This window comes from Aedes aegypti, chromosome 2 (assembly GCF_002204515.2).
Source record: "Aedes aegypti strain LVP_AGWG chromosome 2, AaegL5.0 Primary Assembly, whole genome shotgun sequence".
NCBI classification, from domain to species: Eukaryota; Metazoa; Arthropoda; class Insecta; order Diptera; family Culicidae; genus Aedes; species Aedes aegypti.
In genome coordinates, this window is record NC_035108.1 from 8094960 (window position 1) to 8117332 (window position 22373).

A 22373-nucleotide genomic window follows, 5' to 3' on the forward strand; every position below is an offset into this window, starting at 1 on the left:
GACAATCGACAATTTTATATAAAATGAAAACAAAATACTGGTTTATCGTTAGCAGCTTGTAATAATACTAAAAATTATAGCTTACTGATGGAAATTCGATTTAAAACACATATATTTTTTGCGAGTCAATGCAAGCCGTGAAACGTGTCACAATTTGTCATGCAAGTTGAAAATGGCGCTGAACTGACAACTGTTACATGAACCACATGGTAAAAAAATTAACAATATGTTTAGTACTAAATACATTCCTTGTCATTGTATCTTCAACTTTCTAGAAGAATACCCCCATGAAAAACTTTTCCTAGTTGAGCTATGACGAAACGTCCCACTTACCCCGGATTCTCACTTGCCCCGGGGTACCTTACCTAAGAATTTACGCAGATACCGTCAGACGGGGCTATTTTTGATTTCGGGGGCTATTTGGACACTCGCGTTTTTGATTTATTTGAAGCATAAATATTAATCTGAGCTTTTTTGTGTCTTCAGCACTTTTATCAACCAATATATGCTCTACAACCAGACATGATTTTTTGTGAAACAACATCAACAATACCAGGATTAACAAGAAAATATATTAAAAATTCCTAACACATATTCACAAGGCACAAAACATTTGCTATGTAAACATTGTTCGAATTTTTCACATATCGTGAAAAATTGTTGGGAGCGTCACTAAAATATCAAATCATCATAAATTTCATAGAAATTAGTGATAATTTTATGTTAAAAATTGATGTTTTACAAAAATAATTGATCCTAAGGTCTTAATTTTACGACATTTTATTTTATTTTAAAGTGCATGTTTGTAAGTTTTACAATACAACAAAATATATCAAGGATTCAGAAAAGTGAATAGTCATAAAACATACATATTTCAAAATTATTTTAATATTATATTCCTTAAAAAATATATTTAATGAATCCGTAGTACAAAGCAATTGCATCTTCATCTGCTAAAAATAAACTACCCTTAAACTATCTTAAAACTATTGAGAATGAAAGTAAAAAGCCGTAAACCACGTTTACCCATACAATTAAACCAGGTTTTAGGCCTAAGGGGTAGTGAAGATCCTCCTACATATCATTCATATAACATTGAGAACCAGACAAGTGTTAATCATTATTATTCATACCTGGGGGACGGGCCTGGTGTAGTGGTTAGAACACACGCCTCTCATTCCGAGGACCTGGGATCGAATCCCATCTCCGAGATTGTCACAAAAAAAAAAAAATTTAGTGACGACTTCCTTCGGAAGGGAAGTACAGCCGTTGGTCCCGAGATGAACTAGCCGAGGGCTAAAAATCTCGTTAATAAAGATAGAAAAAAAAAATCAGACCTTTTTAATCGTCGGTAGTTGCATCATTCGTTTGTATCAACTTAAACAATCAAGCATTCGGTGAGGTTGATCACCGTTTTTGAGGCATTTCCTAAAACAGAATATATTTTTCACTGATATGCCCGTGAGATCTACATGTTATGGTACATCTTTTATTTTCAAAAGATGACAGTCAAAAATATAAAGTTTCCATCCACTTATTCCTTTAAGCTGAAAAGTCTCAACCCTAGGATATTTTATTTTAAATGAAAATGATTATTGAGTCATAAATAGAAGCCAAAGCATTATTTGCTGTACAATCAGCTTCGGTTTATGAAAGATAACTGAACAAATGCGATTTACGTCAGGTCTTCAAGCTGCTGACTAAACCGCGAGTTATACATAGTATATTAAGAAGACATCATGAAATTGTTAAAACAATCAAAAGAAGTCGGCTCCGTAATGCCTAATGGAGCATGCGTCTAATAAATAAATGATTAAGTAAAAAATTAAATGCGATTTCTGGTCTCATATTATAGCAGATCTGACTGTACATCGTTCTCAACTTGTATCGTTTCTAATAAAGCAAAATCTATTTTTCGCGAATCCAATTACTCTTTCTTCCTCAAACTGTGCTAAATAATTATACCGATAAAATTAATTGAAATCACTTCCACTTTAGCCAACAACATCCAATCAATTACCTTTCGTTTCCTTCTTCTCACCTGTTCCCCGCAGAATGGGTCGGCGATTCGGACTCGGACGCCGGTGGTCGGCTCGGCTTGTGGCAAATTTGCCAGAAAGATGACCTCAACGACAGCTGCAGCGGCAAACTCGAAGACCTACTGGCGATGCAGTCCATAGCTTTCCAGGTTAGTTTTGGTTTGTTTTTCAGCAGCCCCATTTTGTGCGAAAACAATAATCAGCACCGCCGCGATCCACCCGGGAAGTAGGTTAAGTATTCCACCGGGTGCCGCCACCGCCAACTCTCGGCGCGGTTCGAATTTTAAGTAGAATAGTAGCGTGGTTTTGTTTTTGCCTGTTTCCGTTAGCACCCACGACAAGCAGTCCGTTACTCGGATGATGGGAATTTCGCTGGTAGCTGCTATCAATGGCAAATAAATTGTCGAATTGTGGAAAAAATAAGGTCAAGCAGAGAATAATACGTACTGATTTGATATTTTTCTCATTCTTAGGTGGCCACAGTGTTCTGCGGTTTGGCCGTTGCCACATCGGTCTTAGCGATCTGCTGTCTGCTGTTGATGGTGTTTATGAAATCGACCACCGTTTTTCACATCTGCGGTTGGATGCAAATGCTTTCCGGTAAGTTTTCCACCCCAAGTTGTACACAGTATGAAGTTTATGTTTGGTTACCATGTTTTATATTGACAGCAGTGTAATGCAATGATAGTTTCAGTATAGCTACTCATAAGTAAGAAAATAACGTGAAATTTCAGGGTAACAAACGATGCAGTTATGCTTTTATGGGCAGTTTTTGCCTGACTCGAAACAGATTTATAAAGTGAATTCCTGGTCAACACGAACTATAAATTAAAACCCCGGTGTTATATTTTAGAAACGAAGTGACTGTCTATCTGTATCTATCCATCAATCATTCACAACCAAGAAAAACTCAAGAACCATTCTAGGAATTCGCCTGAAACTATAATCATCTGTCAGCATTGTCTGCGGTTTGCTCTACTTTGGCTTGGCGTAATCACCGGGCGGCTTCTTTCCAGCTGCAGTTCTTTATAAAAGACAGTGAGGTGTGGAACGTTTTAACAACGCTGTGAGAGAAATAGCAGCCCATCTCGTTGGCCCTAAATACATAGCCCTGAAACCACGCTGCATGAGTGAACTGTGGAACTCCGAAGTGCACTTCCTCAATTCTTTTCCCTGAGAACTCGAGGCTTTCCAGTAGCTTTAAGTAGCCTCGCTTAGAAACGTCGGTATTTTTTATTTCTAATGCGTTGCTACCGGTTTGCTGCAAGCTCGGTTCCAGTGGCACACTAATAGGTGAAAGGAAGAGTAGCTTCGGCAATTTACCAATTACAGGTAATTGCACTGCCATCATCTCTAGCTTACAGCTTCGAGGGGCATTGGAAGCGAACTGGTTCCAACACAGTTGTCGTGGAAGCGTTCAGGGCAACTGGGGAGTAATTTAGTAAGTGGTGGCGAAGTTCTTCGATAATACCTTTGGGTAACGCCTAGTGCAAGCAGCTCGAGGTATGTGGTAATGACGAAAGCCACCTGAAGGGAACTTTTCTTCCCAGGTTTGCCTGCCTTTACATGTTGTGTAATACCTACGGATTTATAAGTATTCTGAAGATATGCCAACTCAGTTTATCTTCTTCTTTTTGACATTGCGTCCTCACTGGGACAGAGCCTGCTTCTCAGCTGAGTTTTAATAAGCACTTCCTCAGTTATTTAATAAAGCTTTCTTTGCCAAAGTTGCCATTTTTGAATTCGTAGAGAAAACCATTCGAGATTTACTGGTGCTTTGGAGGAAATCCTGAAAAAAAAAACTGATGAAATCGCACAAGGAATTCCTGGTAAAATCTCTGGAGCAAGTCGTGGAAGAATCCCGGAAAAAATCTTTGGCATAATTCATGGACGAATCCCGAGATGATTCATGATCCAAGAAAACATACAAAGTCTTGGAGAAATCCTCGGAGGAAACTCTGGAGAAATCACTAGAGAAATATCTTGAGTAATGCTTGAAGAGATTATCTCAATGTAACTCCTGTAACAATTCCTGGAGAATACTTTGAAGATATCTTTGTAGATATTTTCCTAGAAGAATCCTTGGAGAAGTCTTTCAAAAAATTTCTAGAGGAAGGAATACAAGGATAAATCGTTTGAAAAATCCCTGGAGAAATCTCCTTGAAAATTCTGGAGTATTCCTGGAACAAATCCTAGAGGAATCCTTGAAGAAATTCCTGGATGAATCCCAGTAAAGATTTTAGTGGAGGAATCTATAAAGGAATCACAGGAGACATTACTGCAGGAACTCCGTACAAAATCTCTAAATGAAGGAATCCCTGTAGAAATATCCCTGCAAAAATTTCTGGAATAATCTTTGGAGAAATTGCTGTAGGCAATCCTGCCTGGAGCCCTATCAGAAACGGTCTAAAATGTCTCATGGCAAAAGCTCAGGTGGAATCCCTGGAGGAATCCCAATAGAGATTACGGAAGAGATTATCTTGGAAGATTTTCTGATAAAATCTCTGGATGATTCGCCGAATGAATTCCTGGAGATATCTTTGGAACAGTCTCTGAAGATATTTCGGGAGGAATTTTTGAAGGATCCCAGGAGGTTTTCCTGAAGGAACACCTGGAGTCCCATTTCAACCGGTCATTTGATTGCTGTCAAAAGTTATAATTCGTCAGCGATAAAATATCTATGATTGTGTGTAAAAAATCATAGATGAAAAATACATAAATTATGATTTGTCGAATGATATCGATCCCTTTTTTTTTCTAGTCGCATAGAATATCTTCGTACTTGCCATACAAATACTAATTTTTTTCATGTCACCCCCACCCCCCCTTCAAAAAGTTGAAAATTTTGGAAGGGAGAAAACATAAAGATCTTTCATTTTCTTGATTTGTGTTAGGTATTCAAAGTTTTTGAAGCAAAAAAACAGGTAAAATGACGATCGAGATGTGCAAAGATATAAATTAAAAATAAAACTTCAAAATATTCCTTTTTCAATTTTATGTTTTTGTTATTTATGCGTTTTTATCCCCCCTCGTACCTTCCATGTGGTCTCGGACATAAAATAAAATTATTATTTATATCAGCCGTATTGAGGACTTGCACAAAAAAAAGTCCTCCCGGGATTTCATGTTCGACTAGTTGATCTGGCTAGTGTTGTATTGCCGCTCAGTAGGTCGTTTTATTACTAAAAATTTTCTCCAAATCTCTATAGTATCTATTTATCCAGGGATTCTTTAAATTATGCAAGAAATTTCTCCAAAAAATCTCTAGGGAAGAACCTTAAATCATAACCGTATTTTCTAGACCAGTTACGATAAAGCTTCATTCCATTAGTACAAGGATTTCTCTAGAGAGTTCTTCCTGAGACTCCAGCGGTGATTCCACCAGAAAAAATCCAGAGATTCTTCAAGGTAATTCTCCATAATTTGGCAATTCGTTCAAGGATTATTCCAGAAAAATATGGAAAGAGATTTCTCCAGCAAAATCTCTACAGTAATTGTTCCAGATTTTTTTCCAAGGATATTATCAAATATGTCTCCAAGAATTTCTTCAGCAATTTACCCAGGTAATCCTTCTAAGATATTTCTAGCAACTTCATCAGGAATTTCGGCAGAAAACCCATTTTATGTTTCGCCAAAAGTTGTCCTAGGTATTTTTTTTCAGAAATTCCTAAAGAGATTTTCCCGGATATTCTTCCAAAAACTCGGGCGAGAATTTCTACACGGATTTTTCCAGAAATTCTACCAGAGTTTCTTCCAGGATTTCTCCCAGAATTTCCTCTAGGGATTCCTCCGTAAATCCTACAGGGATTTCTCTATATATATTTTTTTTCCATAGGTTCCTCTCAGAATGGCTCCTGGAAACCTTCCAAGTATTTCTCCAGGAGTATATCTACGGATATCTCCAAAAGTTTCTTCATTAAACGAGTTTCTGCAAAAATTCTAGTCATTATTTGTGATGAAATTCCTGGAGGAATTCATTATGGAATTTTTAAAAGAATTTCTAGAGGAGTTCTTGAAAAGATCCCCGAAGGTATTTTTGAGGCCCAGAATAATTCTCTAGATAAACTTCTAGGTAAATTCTTGGATGATTTGTTAAAATAGTTGTGTAGTTGTAATAATCCTCAAATTACTTCCTGTATCGATTATGCTAAAGTTATCTCTTGGAGAACTTCTGGAGAAAACTCTTAAGGAATCCCTTTAAGAATTCGTGAAGTAACTACTTGTAGACAGTGTTGGGAAACTCGTGAGTACTCACTGAAAACTGCAAACTCACTCGCGAGTATGAGTTGTACAGCTTGAACTCTCGCGTGAGTATACTCAGTCGTGAGTTTCAGTTGTACAGCTCATACTCGTGAGTGAGTTTTCGACTAACATTTACTCACTCGTGAGTAATTTTACTCACTTGAAATATTGTAAATATTCTAAAAGCTTGCGAATGGCTCAATTAAATAATAAGTAATAAGTACGGCTATTCTTGGGGTGACCTTATTCAAATGATAACATGAAAATTTTATTCTGAAAACTATTTGATGCACGCAAAACGTTATTATAATATGAATTTTTAACACAAGCTGTAATTTATGTTTGGTGTTTTGCTGCGCATGTTGCATCGTAAATGCTCTTTTCTTCTGACGTTACACCTCTACTGGGCCCGATTCTGCTTTTTAGTTTAATGTACTTATGATATGAGCATTTCCACATTTATCAACTATGAGCTTTATTTATTTGCCAATTGACTATTTTTTTATTCTCTACTTTACGATATGCAGCAATACTGCAATAATAAAAACCTGAGACAGAGACTCGACAAAACGTATTTGAGTTTCGTGCCAAAACTAATAAGCCGCTGATTGGTCTGCCAAACAGCGTTGCCAGCAATATTTTGTTCGACAACTTCAGCACCAGCTTTTTAATTTTCATTTTTTTCCGGTTTTCTGACAACACATAGATCATAAAAGAGTAGCACAAATCTAACAATAAGTCAGGTGCCACATGTCTTAGATAGAATCAAACAAAAGAAGTTAAAAAATATCAGAAAATTATTTTTCATTTATTTTTTATTCATCATGAGACTAGATTACACGTTTAAAATGATACATTTTTAAATGTCTGTTCCTTAAACAGCGCTATTAAAAATTCTATATTGAAAAATTATGCAAAATTGCTATTACCACATAACAGTGATGACCAAACAATAATCAGAGGCCCGTATAATGGTTTAATGAGGATAAACTTATCATTCAGTATCTATATAGAAACCAAGCAAAATATAATAAATTCCGAACATTTTTCTGATCAGAAATCTTTATTCGGCAACGTTGCATACAAGTTTTCTAGAACAAACTGGCAAATTACATAAGGTTTGCTGAAAATATTCAAAAGCGAAATTACATATGAAATGGGCAAGATGCCAATCGCAAACCAAATTTATGTGAGGTATCCCGCGGCAAGTGGGTAAATGGGGTAAGTGTAATAATTTGTATATTTTACTGAATATATGTAGTCACGTTTCAAACTCTTGCGTAAACCTTTAAGGCCATTCAGAGCATTTTCTAATCACGTGGGGCAAGTAAAAAGTTTCTCATTAGAGATTGAATTTGTGTTTTCTTTTTAGGTAGCTATTAGTAAACAAGGTTCGCAATTTCAAGAAACACAATACTCAAAGCGATAAAAGCTATTACTAATCATGGAACTTCTCTAAAAGAGATTGCCAGACGATATTGATGTGTCTACTTCGGACAGCCGATTGAAAGGAAAACGTTGATTGAAAAGTTGCAATATAAGAGAACGCACGGGAATCTCATGGAATGTAAATGTAAAGCTAGTCGAAAACATAAAAATGGGGTATGGGTCTATCCACACAAAAAAGAATCCGAATACTATTGAAGGATTCCGTTCCAAAAAATAATTTCTCCCGAAGAGTTATCTTATGTCATATCCGACTTTCTAAGAAACAAATAACGACCGGTGAAATTCTACAGAGCCGAAACTGAACAGAAGAAAATTGAATTGACAAGAATAAAATTTTCTTTGTTTACATGTTACTTACCTAAGGAACAAGACGCCTTAACTAATGTTGAAGTTAATAGAAATCGTGAATATAACTAAATTTCAATTTATTGTTCAAAAACTTGTGGAGCAAGTGAAAAGTGACATTTTGCAAAAACTTTTTCTGTATTTTTTTTCATTTTTACATAAAAATCAATTTTAGCATACTGTTTATATTTGGTGGGAGTCAAGTTGAAAAATAAAGACGACCTCATTTATTTCAATTTAAAGTCTTTAGAATTTGAAGAATCTCAACTATACGATTTCCATTACCCACTTGCCCCACGGTACCTTATTCCATTTTTACTAATACAGTGTACCCCCGTTAATTTGAACGATACCTCATGCAAACCATCGTAGTTCATTTTTAATTTGAACATCTAGTCACCCTAGAACTGTGTTTCTGGTTACCCTTTTCACTGTTTTGTTTTGATTCTGCTCTCCGTTCCACAGCGTTCCATTTTACTTCACTACGTTCCATGGGCTAAATGACGTTTGAACCATTTTTAATCTGAACGATGTGCAAATTAGCGGGGTACAAATTAAAAAGTGTTCAGATTAAATGTGGTCAAACCAACGGGGGTACCCGGTATTTCAATTCAACTTTGAATATCAATAACATAAACGCGTTCAGAAAAAGTTACAGTATTTATTTTATGCCACTAAACGAAATAAATTGGTCTGGAAAGTATTTGAACACAACCGGACTTTCGCCATTATAACTTGTTTATCCATTTTGAAAAACTGGCTCTGAGTACGGTAAAGTTTAAACAACCATACTATAAAACTGCACATCACAATACACACTGAAGTCGATAGCAGCTGTAAACACTTTGAATTATTTACATTTACAGTCTTCCACCTAGTATAGAACATACTAATGTACAATTTTATATTGCTATGGAAATTGGTTACTCACCATACTCACAAAGAGTAACTTGCTCACTCACCGAGAGTAATGACGTCATACTCACTGCGAGTATTACTCTTTACGTGAGTAATACTCGCAGTGAGTTATGACGTCATACTCTCGCGTGAGTTAGAGTAAGGAATGAGTGACTCACAGCGTGAGTATTACTCGCAAACGAGTACGTGAGTGAGTATTTTTTTACTCGCGAGCACGAGTTTCCCAACGCTGCTTGTAGAATCTCAGGGTTAAATTCTTGGTGGCAGTGTTTGGATTTTGATCCGAATAAGCTGATCGAACCATATTCGGAGAGTGTAACAGTCCGCGAACCATAACAGTTTGTGGCACATAGCAATCGGAGAGCCCTATGAATGTAAACATTCACTCTCTCGTTTGGTACGTGGCACGAGAGCGTTCAAGAGCAGCAACTCTCACAGACTGCAACAGTGTCGAGCCATTCGGAAGATTTATGTTTTGCATTAAATTGGTAATAAATTTCATATTTTCTGGTATTGCAGCCTTTATCAACCTAATTATAATCCTATTGGATAATTGGATTCGTTGCAAACATAGCACAGAATATGGAAAATATTCGCCTCTGTTTTTTGATCAGAATGAGAGTGAGTCAGCGAATGTTACAAGTGTTGACACACAGTGATCGGCGACAAACCGTGGGTGGTGTGTGATGTTTTCGTTTATGGTCCGATGTCTTCCACGAACAATAAATGTCATGCGTGTGGTATGAATGCAGGCGGATATATGCGATGAAATTATGGCTCGTGTGGCAATGATCGTTAAATTTTCCAAAGCCTGCTTGGTGGCATCCCTAAAACAATTCCTGGTAGTATCTCCGAAGCAATCCGTTGAGAATTCCTGAAGAAATATCCGGAATAATTCCTGGAGAAATTTTGAGAATGCAAGAATCCCAGTAGGTATTATTCAGGAGGAATGCTTGGGGAAGTCTCTGGAAGAATATCTGAAGATATCTCTGAAGCAACATCATGAGGGATCGTTTCAAAAACACCTGGAAGAATCTCTGGAGGAATCCCTTGACCAATCCTTGACGAAGCTCATGGAGGAATTCTTGGAGATAATCCTGGAGGATTCTATGAAGAAATCACTGGAGATATTCCTGTTACAACTCTTTAAGAAACTCGTTGTGAAAACTCTAAAGGACTCTCTGTAGAGATTTTTCTGGATAAATTCCTGGAATATGCCTTGAAGAATTCTTTGGAAGAATCTCTGAAGGAATTCCAGGCATAATTTCTGGAGGAATTGCTGAAGATGCTCCTGGAGCCCTAACTGATCCGGTTTCAAAAAATCTGGTTGTGATCAAAACTTCTTTGTAAAGAAATTTTCTATCAAAATTGCTGTATGGAACACTGCAGAGATTATCTTGAAAAATGTTTGGTAAAATCCATGGAGGAATAAAAAATCTAAATAATCTAATAAATCTCTGAAAGAGCCTTTGGAAAAGTTTTCTTCCAACACCAATCATAATTTGGTTTTCTTTTCTACTACTCAGCTTTCTTCGTTCACATACCTTTTACACAGTTCGCGAAAACATTCGTTAAACTTGCACTCACTGTGTAATCAAAGCTAAAGAAACAATCCAGCATAATAAATCATTTTAGTATTTATAGGCTTGACTTGAGGACACAAAACTTTTGTTTGGGATTTTTGTACATTTTTGCAGGGTTCCTATCCCATATTAAGCTAAATAATAGCAAACAAACTCATGAATATCTCTTCTGGCTACCCGTCGGATTGAATTTCTCTCTTCAGCAAATTTCTTTATTATGGTTTGAAGAATGAGTTTTTACTATGGGTCAATAAGTTTGTACTTACATAACAGTACCAGCGTGTTTGGGAGTGTGCTTCCGAAAGCACAAGCAAGCGAGTTCGGTGTTTGCGTCGCCGGAATGGTTTTTTCTCGGTTTTCGATTCGCTGGGCAGTGTTCTTCCGAAGGTCTTAGCAAGCGAGCTCAGTTTGTGCATCGCACAATGCACTATGGTCCAGGAATCAGTTTTACGCGGAAAGATGCATTTTGAGCTTTAGAATGAAACATTAGACAAAAATGGTCTTCTACAAAGTTGTTTGTATTAGTTGAGCCCTTTGTTTGGTTTTATTGAAAATTAGGGTGGACCACATTTTCATAGAAATTGTGTAACTAACTTTATTATTTGTAGAAATTTTATTATACATGCTTCACCAAAGTTGTAGACCATCCAATTTCAGGCAACTTTGCCAAAAAAAGTTTTTTTGTATCTCTTAAATTGACCGATTTAGAGCTTTTTTCATACGGTGACATAGGGTGGTCCGAACAAAACTGGTTTTCTGGCTCTAGAGCTTTCAATTCAAATTTCTCATCAAAGTAGTCAAAGAAACACTTTTAGAGCTTTGAAAAATGCGTAATTTGGTGAGTGAAGAAACTCGCTATCTCTTTCCGTTTAGGAGTTATTGTTGTTTTTCTCTCAAAAACATGCCTACTTTGATTGTGAATATCTCTGATTGGGGCAAACATAAAAAATATCTTTTGACGGCATTCAAAAGAAAAAATAAAATTGTATATCATATCAAAAAACTACAGATGTGTTATTTTTGTAACTCTAATAAAACGTCTTGAAAGTCAAACATTTTTTATCACAAAAACTTTAAAAACTTTTGAACTAAAATAGATATCATCAATCTTTTTACATGAAAATTTGCGTTTTATTAAGTTCTAAAAGTCGTTCATAGACGACTTTGATGAGAAAATAATATTAAAAAAACTAGAGTTGAAAAACTTATTTTTGTTGGACCACCCTGTGATGATTAGGAAAAAATGCTCTAGATTGGTCAAATTTTGAGCTACAGAAAAACTTTTTTTGGCAAAGTTTATCGAAATTTCAAGTTCTACCACTTTGCCTAAGAGCATATACCAGTATTTTTGCAAATGAAAAAGTTGATTTTATGATATGTGTGATATTGTGGACCACCCTAGTTTAAATGACACAGTATGTTAGCTTACATTTTTAGAAACAATTTTGTAGAAGAGCATTTTTGTCTAAAATTTCATTTTCATGCTCAAAATGCAAAATAATAAAGAAATACATACTATAAAATCTTCAAAATAGTTTTAGAGCCCTATCTTTCTTATTTCGGATTTCTCGTCAAAGTGGTCTATGAACGACTTCAAGAACTTAACAAAACGCAAATTTTCATGTAAAAAGATTGATGATATCTATTTTAGTTCCAAAGTTATTAAAGTTTTTCTGCTTAAAATCCTTTGTTTTGCAAGGCATTTTATTAAAGTTACAAAAATAACACATCTGTAATTTTTTGATATACTTTACAATTTTAATTTGTCTTTTGAATGCCGTCAAAAGATATTTTTTATGTTTGCCCCAATCAGAGATATTCACAATCAAAGTAGGCATGTTTTTGAGAGAAAAACAACAATAACTCCTAAACGGAAAGAGATAGCGAGTTTCTTCACTCACCAAATTACGCATTTTTTAAAGCTCTAAAAGTGTTTCTTAGACTACTTTGATGAGAAATTTGAATTGAAAATTCTAGAGTCAGAAAATCAGTTTTGTTCGGACCACCCTATGTCACTGTAGGAAAAAAGCTCTAAATCGGTCAATTTAAGAGATACAAAAAAACTTTTTTTGGCAAAGTTGCTTGAAATTGAATGGTCTACAACTTTGCTGAAGCATGTATAATAAAAATTTCTACAAATAAGAAAGTTAGTTACACAATTTCTATGAAACTGTGGTCCACCCTAATTTTCAATAACACCAAACAATGGGCTTAACTAATACAAACAACTTTGTAGAAGACCGTTTTTGTCTAATGTTTCATTCTAAAGCTCAAAATGCATCTTTCCGCGTAAAACTGATTCCTGGACCACTGTGCAATGGTCGGGCTCCATAGAGTTCTGTTTGATCTTTCGACCTTGACACTTGCTTTTGCCGGGGCGAGCGACGAGGGCAGGATCAAACATGTCGCGCGTTGGTCTAGTAAGTGAAAAAGTGGCGTGATCGGTGAGTTCGGTTGGAGTAACTGAAAAAGTGCCGCGATCGGTTAGTTCTGTTTGATCCTTCGACCTTGACGCTTGCTTGGGCAGTGCGTCAAGAAAGCCCGAACAGTTTTTTTTTTATTCTTTTTGGGTCGCGCGCTTATTTTTTTTTCCTGAGTGCTTTTTTATAGCCGAGCAAACGAGTGAAGCCGAAAGTGGATTGTGGCTGCTCAGTCAAGGATAACGGATTGATTGGTGAGCTCGTTTCATGCTACTATTTCTAATCTATAAAATATGTATGACTGCACATTCAATCGTTACAATGGTGGGATGTAAATATGATTTTTCAACAAACTATGGATGGTTCGTCACTGTGATTGTCGACACAAACTCTGATTCATGATTTATTTATGTTTAACATTTTTTTTCAGAACACCTTTTATATACCTTTATTTTTGTAATTAAAAAAAAAACTTTGAATGGTTCGACACTACAAGTGTAGACTTGCGAAAGGTTCACTTTATTCAACAAACTTTGGATGGTTCGCCACTGTAAGTGTCGGCATAAGAATAAGAGTGTTCTATGATGTCCCAACCAATCGAGTTTTTTGTTTCTTTTCAAATGAGTAAAATATGATAACACATGCTTCCGTCCTGACAGCTGTAGGAATGTTACATTTAGGTATTTGTTCAACAAACTTTGAATGGTTCGTCACCTCAAGTGTCGGCATAATTTTCCTCTACATAGAAATTGTTCATATCAAATGAAAATATTATATTTACGTATAAGCATGTATATATCCCACAAATCATTGTTTATCATGGTCTAATCGCTTATCAAAGTGAATCCTATGACCCAACGATCCTCCCCATTAACAAACATCCCTCCCAGTAACCTTTGTGGAGATGCAGAGGCAAACACGGTCTCCAAAAAGCAAAGGTTACACACTAACATTCCTTCCCCCAATCCCACCTGACTGCAAGGACGTGGTCGGCGCCGTTATTGACCTTGTATAAATAGAGGCACTGAATTATGCACACTGAAGAAGATTATGGCCAATCCCAGCCGAACTTCTAGTTGATTCTTTGTGCATTTTCACTGACTTCGGTCAATCACGGAATAGCAACCATTGATATGTGTAGTCAGTCTAAGCTAAGCTAAGCTAGCTAAGCACAATGGTCGGGCTCCATATAAAGGGGCGGCCAAAACTACCAAAAACTTTTTTGAGATTTTTATGTTTTTTATCATTTTAAAATATACCTCATGTTTTATATTATAATGATCCTTAATTGAAATTGACCTAAAATTTAAACTTCTATGACTTTTATGACGGCAAACTGGCTGAAGTCAAAACATTGAAAAATGTTACAATAAAATAAAGTACAAAATTGATAATTTAGGAATGCAATATTTCCCCAATGTTACGCACTATCCGAAAGCTTATGGTTCAACACTTTTATCGAGCATAAGGATGGAAAAAAAATATTTGGTTGAAGTTTTAAAACTATTCAATATTACCCTATGTAATGTTGATGTTTTTTAACATGAAAAACAACTCTTGTCGCGTCATGTCGCCGCCATTTCGAATATTGCACATCAAAATGCATCCTTAGATCTTACAAAAAACGTTTACATTTTTTGCAGAAATTTGCTGATTTGCAAGTTAGAGCTATTTGAATAATTCAATATTTTCATATATTTTGAAGATATTTTTCATACAAAGTTTATTTAAAATATATTTCATCACTGTTCATACACATTTTAATCATATTCGGTCAAATACAAACAAAAAATGTGCTTTCAGCCCAGTTTGATAACATTTCTAATGAAAAAATTGGGGTGGGTAATGTCTTTTACATTACCGCGGGGTTGACGTAGAACTACGATGATTAATAATTTGATTTGTCATGTGTATGAATTTGTAAGTGTACTAGTTTTGTGTTGTTATTGATCGGATGAAGTTTTCAGAAGTTAACTCTTTTTGGACTCATTTTGGTAGTCCTGAAAAGAACCATTTGTCGTTCTGTGGTTCCGAGAACCAGTGTTTGGTGTTCCAGGAATAATGCCAGATGATTGAATTTGTTTGTTTGGTCGTTGCTTCCTTGTGTTGCTTGGTTGGGTGATCGGTTTCTGGCTCCAGCTGTAGTTCGCCAAACTCCTCTAGTAGATTAGATTTTTGATAGCTCGGGTGCTTCGATCGTTAGAATCGATAGAATCGGTCCAGTGCTTTGGTTTATAACAATATCCATTGCATGAGCATTTAGGCTCTGTACATTGATACTCATCAATATGCAGGCTTGGCCGCTATGATCCAGTATTTCACGCAGTTCGTCTCAAAGCGTCACTAATCGATGATTGCCTAAGCGCTGCAGCTCATTCCTCAAGTCGACCCTCTTGGGAGAACTGCTGCCTTTGGCATGATGGAACTTAAAAATATTGGAAGAGTTTGTCAAAAATAGTCCTTGCAGTGAAGTAACCCGCGACAAACAAACATATACCAATTGCTGATCCTGGCTTTTGTCATAGTCGTACACGACCTCGGGGAAAGTTCCACCTTGCGACTTATGAACAGTAAAAGCACAGGTACTAACCATCGGGAACTGAATGCGTTTGCAGTTGATTATGCTGCACAGTTTGAAAGTAAAATAAAAATTCTCTATACAGGAGTGAAATTGGAATTTCAAAACCAAGAGCCTTACGTTGGCATGAAATATTTTGAACGCTTATAACTGTTTGCTGGTTTAACGAAATTCGCAATTGAAAGACAAGACATCAAAGGGTCATGTCGTCTACTTACTGAATCCCACATACCTGTCCAAATAGTTTAATTACTGTTTTAAAACAGAACGTTGATTTCAAGCAAATTTATAAATAGGGGTGCTAGAGAAAATTCGACGTCATTTGCTTTCCATTCTCCGCTTGGATCGCATCTCAGTAGGCGACAGATCGGCTTGCTCTGACCGGGCGTGCTTCTCAGGCACAGACATCGATAGCGAAGGACCTCCCCGTTTGTCTTGCTTCGCTCAAATCAAACTGTCAAGCGAGCGAGAGAATATGCCGTCCGAAGCTAAAGCCATCACCTCACCGCTGCCGCCACCTAGAAGAAAAAGAAGAAGAAGAGCAAGCAGTCCACAGGAAAACTGTGGAACACGGTCGGGCAAGTCATTCTCGCTTTGTGCTTCACCGCTTGTTTGCGTTCACCCAGCCATCGTCATCGCCGCCATCATCAGATTTCGACTTAAGCCCGGTGATCCACTACCTGTTACTGTTGTGCGCCATCCACGCCACGAAACTTTCGGTTCGTCGTATGAGCAAATATGCTCAAATTTATACATTTGAGTTGAGGATTCCCCGTTTGACCATGGCAATCAACTGATAACATCCCGCAGTGTTATTTATCTGTAAGAGCATCAAAGCTAACAAAGCCATCGGCCCTTTTCAGGGCCATCAAATTAGTGGAAAAGAGTTAAAAGAGAAATATTTCCGACTTTATATATGACTTCTAATATTCCTAAATCAATTTCACAGCTACCTAATTTATGACTCAACCATTTGAGATTGTACTCGCGGACGCTGCTGCAGTGCCGTCGGGGTGAGTGCTCAACATTCCACAACGATTGTAAAATAGAGTGCCATTTCCAACAGCGTCTTTGATGTTCCATATTTTATGGGAACACTTTGATTAGCAAAATTATCACATGTAACAAAATTGCGTTATATTAAGAATGCTTTTGAGAAGACATTCTCATTGAATAATTGTAATAATTTTGGCACCCATGGGTCAGAAATTTACCGTCATAATAAAGAAAACGATTGATTATCAATAGCTCGTATTGAATATTTAGTTAATATCAACCCTTCCAGCAATTCATGTTCGACCAATTTCTCACGCAGTAGCATTCTCCGCAATTTTCAAGTAATTCCAAGCCCATTATTGGCACATACCCATTTCCCAGATTGGTCGATCAGAAAGCGAAGAGCACAAAAGGGAGGAGCATCATCTGCTATTCTGAGGTTATAAAACATGCTTCCTTCGTCGGATCCAGTTTAATTCCAATTCCGCTTTCGAGCTGGTAAGAGCTCCTCCGAACTTGCTCAGCGAGAAGTACCTCGATGCTAGAAATCTGCTGAGCTTCAAGCTGCCAATCCAGCATCTGGTTTGTGAAATCGCTCAAGATTTCTAGGTTTACCGATCCGCGCTTCTAGATTTCGACTCGTGGTCACAGCATCTAAGCTCAATCGGCCCTTTTCAGGGCCAACATACGTTCATAAAAGGGTTTATTGGATGATATTTACTGATTTATCTATAATGATCTAAATATCGCGGTATACTACAATTTGGTTCACATAATTTACCCCACATAATTACATGAATTTGAAAATTTACCGCTGCAGCGCCGTCGGACGTTAATAACATCATACTACTCAGCATTGTATGGTATTTTTAACAGAATCGTTGATTTATTATATAATGGGGGAACACTTCCTAAATTCTCGAGTATAGATATTGGAAAATGTATTAAAATTGCGACAGATTTTAAATACTGTTCAACAAACTGTTTCCTGACCCATTGTAATGAGCAACTATTGATCTGAAATTTTTCTACATGTTAGTCTATTGCAAATGTCATAGTATATAAATCAGAACACATTGAACATTGATCAGAAATATTAAAAAAATGGCACGAAACCAAAACATGCGTGATTTGAATTAATTGTAAGCTATTAAAATAATGTTGATATTTTTACTGTCCATACGAACGCGCATGTGAATTTTCCAAAGTATGTAAATCCCTAACCAAGACATCAACTTCAAGATTGGTCAATCAGAAGAAGGCGAAGAATACGAAAGGGAGGAGCATCTTCTGCAATTCAAATTATGTAAAACATACTATCTTCGACAGATTCGGTTCATTTAAGGGACGAATGACCTTCGGATTAAAATCCCTCTGTAACAACAACTGGATTCGGTTCATTTCATTTACACTTTCGAGCTAGTAAGAACTTCTCGTGATAAACACAGTAAAGCTAGTAATATTTCTTAATGTGCTTACCACATACTTGCTATAATCTCTTAATTCATCTCGTAGCATCATGCAATATCTGATTTATCACGAATAATCGACAATACGGCAATTTGAGGATGGTCCGAGAACGCTGCTGCAGTGCCGTCGGGATGCAATAACAGCATAATGCTCATCTTATACGTCCCTTGCCAAGACATCAATTTCCTATAGCCTATTTCTCAGATTAACGCAATAGACAACATGTAGAAAAATCAATTCAGATCAATAGTTGCTCATTACAATTGATCAAGAAACAGTTTATTGAATAGTATTTAAAATTTGTCGCAATTTTAATACATTTTCCAATTTCCGTACTCGAGATTTTTGGAAGCGGGGGCCATGACTGGTCCTGGCTGGAAATATTCGTGGAGAGAACCTCGACCCTTTACTGCAGGAATTTCATTAACAACTCTTTGGTAAAGCAGGAATTTTCCGAAGAAAAGTCTGCTAAAAGTGAACTTTTTCAAAACAACTCTTATTGATTGGAATATTTATCAACAACTCTTTGTTAAGTAAAATCATCCTAAATAACTCTTTGCTCCATCGCCAAACCAAACCATTTCATTGAATTCATCAAGTACAAGAATATGAATGGTAAGGAGAGGCAGATGGTGTATATTTCGCTGGCGTTACTTTCCAACAGGTCGCCGGTTGGCGCTGACTACTAATCCGTCCACTGAATGATTTTCAGTTGTTGCTTTCGCTTCGTTGCTCTCTGGTTCCGTTCGTTACTCGGCTTTCACGCGCTCTTCTTTGCTGCTCCGCTGCTTGATCCGTTCGTTATGCCGTTCGATTTGTGAATGAGCTGGGAGCAGACCAACCAGTGGTTTTATTTGCTCGAGCTTCTTTCACCGATGGCGAGTGGTGGGGTTCTCGCTTAGTTGTTTCGTCACTCCGTTCGCTACTCGCACGCGATTGGTTATTGCTTTCGCGCTAATTTCGTTGATGATTCTTCGCTGAGAAAAAAAAACTGCAACTCTTTTGATTTTTCATGCAAAATAACCAACTTTGATAAACCATATCTCAGTTATTTATGAACCGATTTGAATGAAATTTTCACAGAATATCAGAAATAACTTAAATTTTAACATATATTTTTGAGTGATTTTTCCAATCCCACGTTGAAAAGCAGTAACGGTTTGACTAAAGTGAATTTTTTGACGATTTTTTATAATTGACATAACTAAACAGCAAAGTTGTAGATTTTGACGAGATGAATAAGTTTGCTGAAGACAGTTTTTGTGTAAGGCTATCAGAATTTAGGATAAAAAGTTTTGAATTTTTCGTCGAAAATTACAGTTTAGTCAAACCGTTATTACTTAAAAACTTATAATTGGAAAAATTATTCAAAAATATATGTTAAAACTCAAGTTACATCTGATATTCTGTGAATGTTTCATTCGACAATATTTCCATAAATAACAGAGATCTAACTTACCAAAGTTGGTCATTTTGTATGGAAAATCGAAAAAGTTGCAAATGTATGTGAATAAGTTGGGGCCTTCCTTAGCCGAGTGGTTTGGTTAGAGTCCGCGGCTACAAAGCAAAGCCATGCTGAAGATGTCTGGATTCGATTCCCGGTCGGTCCAGGATCTTTTCGTAATGGAAATTTTCTTGAATTCCCTGGGCATAGAGTATAATTGTACCTGCCACACGATATACGATTGCAAAAATGGAAACTTTGGCAAAGAAAGCTCTCAGTTAATAACTGTGGAAGTATCATAAGAACACTAAGCTGAGAAGCAGGCTCTGTCCCAGTGAGGACGTTAATGCCAAGAAGAAAAAGAAGAAGAAAAAGATGTGAATAAGTTCTCAGTTTATTCGACAAACCAGCTAAATATTTCATGGGTGCACAACAGCAACAGGGTAGCGGATCACAGGGATTTAGTTGAAATCTGGAAACGTAGCTCAATAGTGAGCCAGTTCGGAGGAGCTCTTACCAGCTCGAAAGCGGAAATGGAATGAAACTGAATCCAACGAAGGCAGCATGTTTTATAACCTTGGAATAGCAGATGATGCTCCTCCCTTTTGTGCTCTTTCTGATCGACCAGTATGGGAAATGGGTATGTGCCAATAATGTGTTGGGCTTGGAATTACTTGAAATTTGTGGAGAATACTAATACGTGAGAAATTGGTCGAACATGAATTTTTGGAATGATTGGCATTCCCTAAATATTCAACACGAGCTATTGATAATCAATAGTTTTCTTTATTATGATGGTAAATTTCTGATTCATGGGTGCCAAAATTATTACAATTGTTCAATGAGAATGTCTTTTCAAAAGCATTCTAAACATGTCGCAATTTTGTTACATGGGATAATTTTCCTAATCAAAGTGTTCCCATATGGAACATGAAAGGCGTTGTTGGAAAAGCCACTCTATTTTATAATCGTTGAGCACTCACCCCGACGGCACAGCAGCAGCGTCCGCGAGTACAATCTCAAATGGTTGAGTCATAAATTATTCATGACAAATGAAATTTTGTATGAAGCCGTGTGAAATTGATTTAGGAATATTAGAAGTTATAAATAAAGTCGGAAATATTTCTCTTTTAACTCTTTTCCACAAATTTGATGGCTCTGAAAAGAACCGATGGCTTTGTTAGCTTCGATGTTGTTACGGATAAATAACACTGCTCGGACCAGCAAAACTCAGGGGGCTTCTGGTATTTGCTCCTAACGGGATTGCGTCTTGACCACCAATAATGGTTTCATCACGAGTCGAAATTTTGAAGCGCGGGTCAACAGCTCCTCGGCCGATGAAATTTGCGGCGGCGATGACGATGGCTGGGTGAACGCAAACAAGCGGTGAACCATAAAGCGAGAATGACTCGCCCGACCGTGTTCACAGTTCGACCGCAAATTCACCTGTGGACTGCTTCCTCTTCTTCTTCTAGGCGACGGCAGCGGTGATGGCTTTAGCTTCGGACGGCATCTTCTCTCGCTCGCTCGACAGTTTGATTTGAGTGAAGCAAGACAAACGGGGGCGTCCTTCGCTATCGATGTCTGTGCCTGAGAAGCACGCCCGGTCAGAGCAAGCCGATCTGTCGCCTGCTGAGATGCAAGCCAATCGGAGAGTGAAAAGCAAATGACGTCAAATTTTCTCTAGCCACCCCTATTTATAGATTTGCTTGAAATCAACGTTCTATTTTAAAACAGTTATTAAACTATTTGGACAGGTATGTGGGATTCAGTAAGTAAACGACATGAAGCTTTGATGTCTTATCTTTCGATTGAGGTGCTAATCAAGAAATTGCGTTAAGCCAGCGAAAAGTTATAAACGTTTAAAATATTTCATGCCAGCGTAACGCTCTCGGTTTTGAAATTCCAATTTCACTCCTGTATAGAGAAGAAAGACGTACTTCTACGTCAAAAAAGAGTTACGTAATATTTGAATAGCCCTTTCTGAAACAATAAAAACGCCAAATAACATATTAGGTTTACATATTTCATCGATTAAGGCAATAAAACTAGTTTCGGCCAAACTCCATGTTTTTCCGACCATTGTGCATCGCCGGAATGATTTTTTTTCTCGGTTTTCGATTTGCAGGGCAGTGCGCTTCCGACAGCTCAAGCAAGCGGTTTCTCGGTTTCGGGTTGCCGGGAGTTTGCTTTTCGTTTCGCGTGTTTGGCTGGGCAGTGCTTCGAAAAGCCCAAGCAAGACGGTTTGTTTTCGGGAGAAGTTTTGCTGTTCGCGCTGTAAGAGTGCGAAAATATATTGGTGCTCAGTCGATGTAATATTTATTAAATTTTATGTAATATTCAAACACACTTTGTATGGTTCGTCATTACAAGTGTCGGCATCAAGATACTTATATTTTTCTTTTATTGACATTACTAAAAATTTCTTTTGATTTGTTCGACATTGGCGTATTTCAAAAAAAAATTCTATCTTTTACCAAAAACTCTTCATTTCGACACAAAAATGCACAGTAATACTCATAAGTAATTTTCTAGCTTTAAGTATAAGTTGTATTTTCCCCCTTGTCCATGGATCGCATCACCGACCAAAGGTGACTCCCAGATCTTTTCCTCCCTTACTAATATTTAAAACACCCTTCCCGTAGTTTGTTTGTTTGTTTGTTTGTTTGTTTATTTGAGACCTTTTAACCGCTTGGTCATTCAGGTCTTGGGTATAAGATTACAGAGTTTATTTACTTAATGGATAGTATAGTATAGTAATCTGGTCCGTCCTTCATACAGGGCTGATTGCGGCCCTGGCTGCCTTGGTCGCCTGCTTCTGTAGCTGGATTTTGATTAGCCTGGATTGACTGTTTCATCGGTTTCCTCTGAGTCTGAATGGATATACTC

At 37.1% G+C, this 22373-nt stretch overlaps 1 protein-coding gene across 10 annotated transcripts in view; it reads left to right on the top strand.

Moving 5' to 3' along the window:
* The window catches only part of LOC5579876 (lipoma HMGIC fusion partner-like 3 protein), an 89499-nt gene that overhangs the window by 40239 nt on the left and 26887 nt on the right, over positions 1-22373 (top strand). For all 10 annotated transcript variants that reach the window (XM_021839870.1, XM_021839874.1, XM_021839867.1 and 7 more), the window contains 2 exons: positions 2055-2188; positions 2513-2639. In XM_021839870.1, the coding sequence (XP_021695562.1) occupies positions 2055-2188; positions 2513-2639 (261 nt within the window). The remainder of the gene's footprint in view (positions 1-2054; positions 2189-2512; positions 2640-22373) is intronic.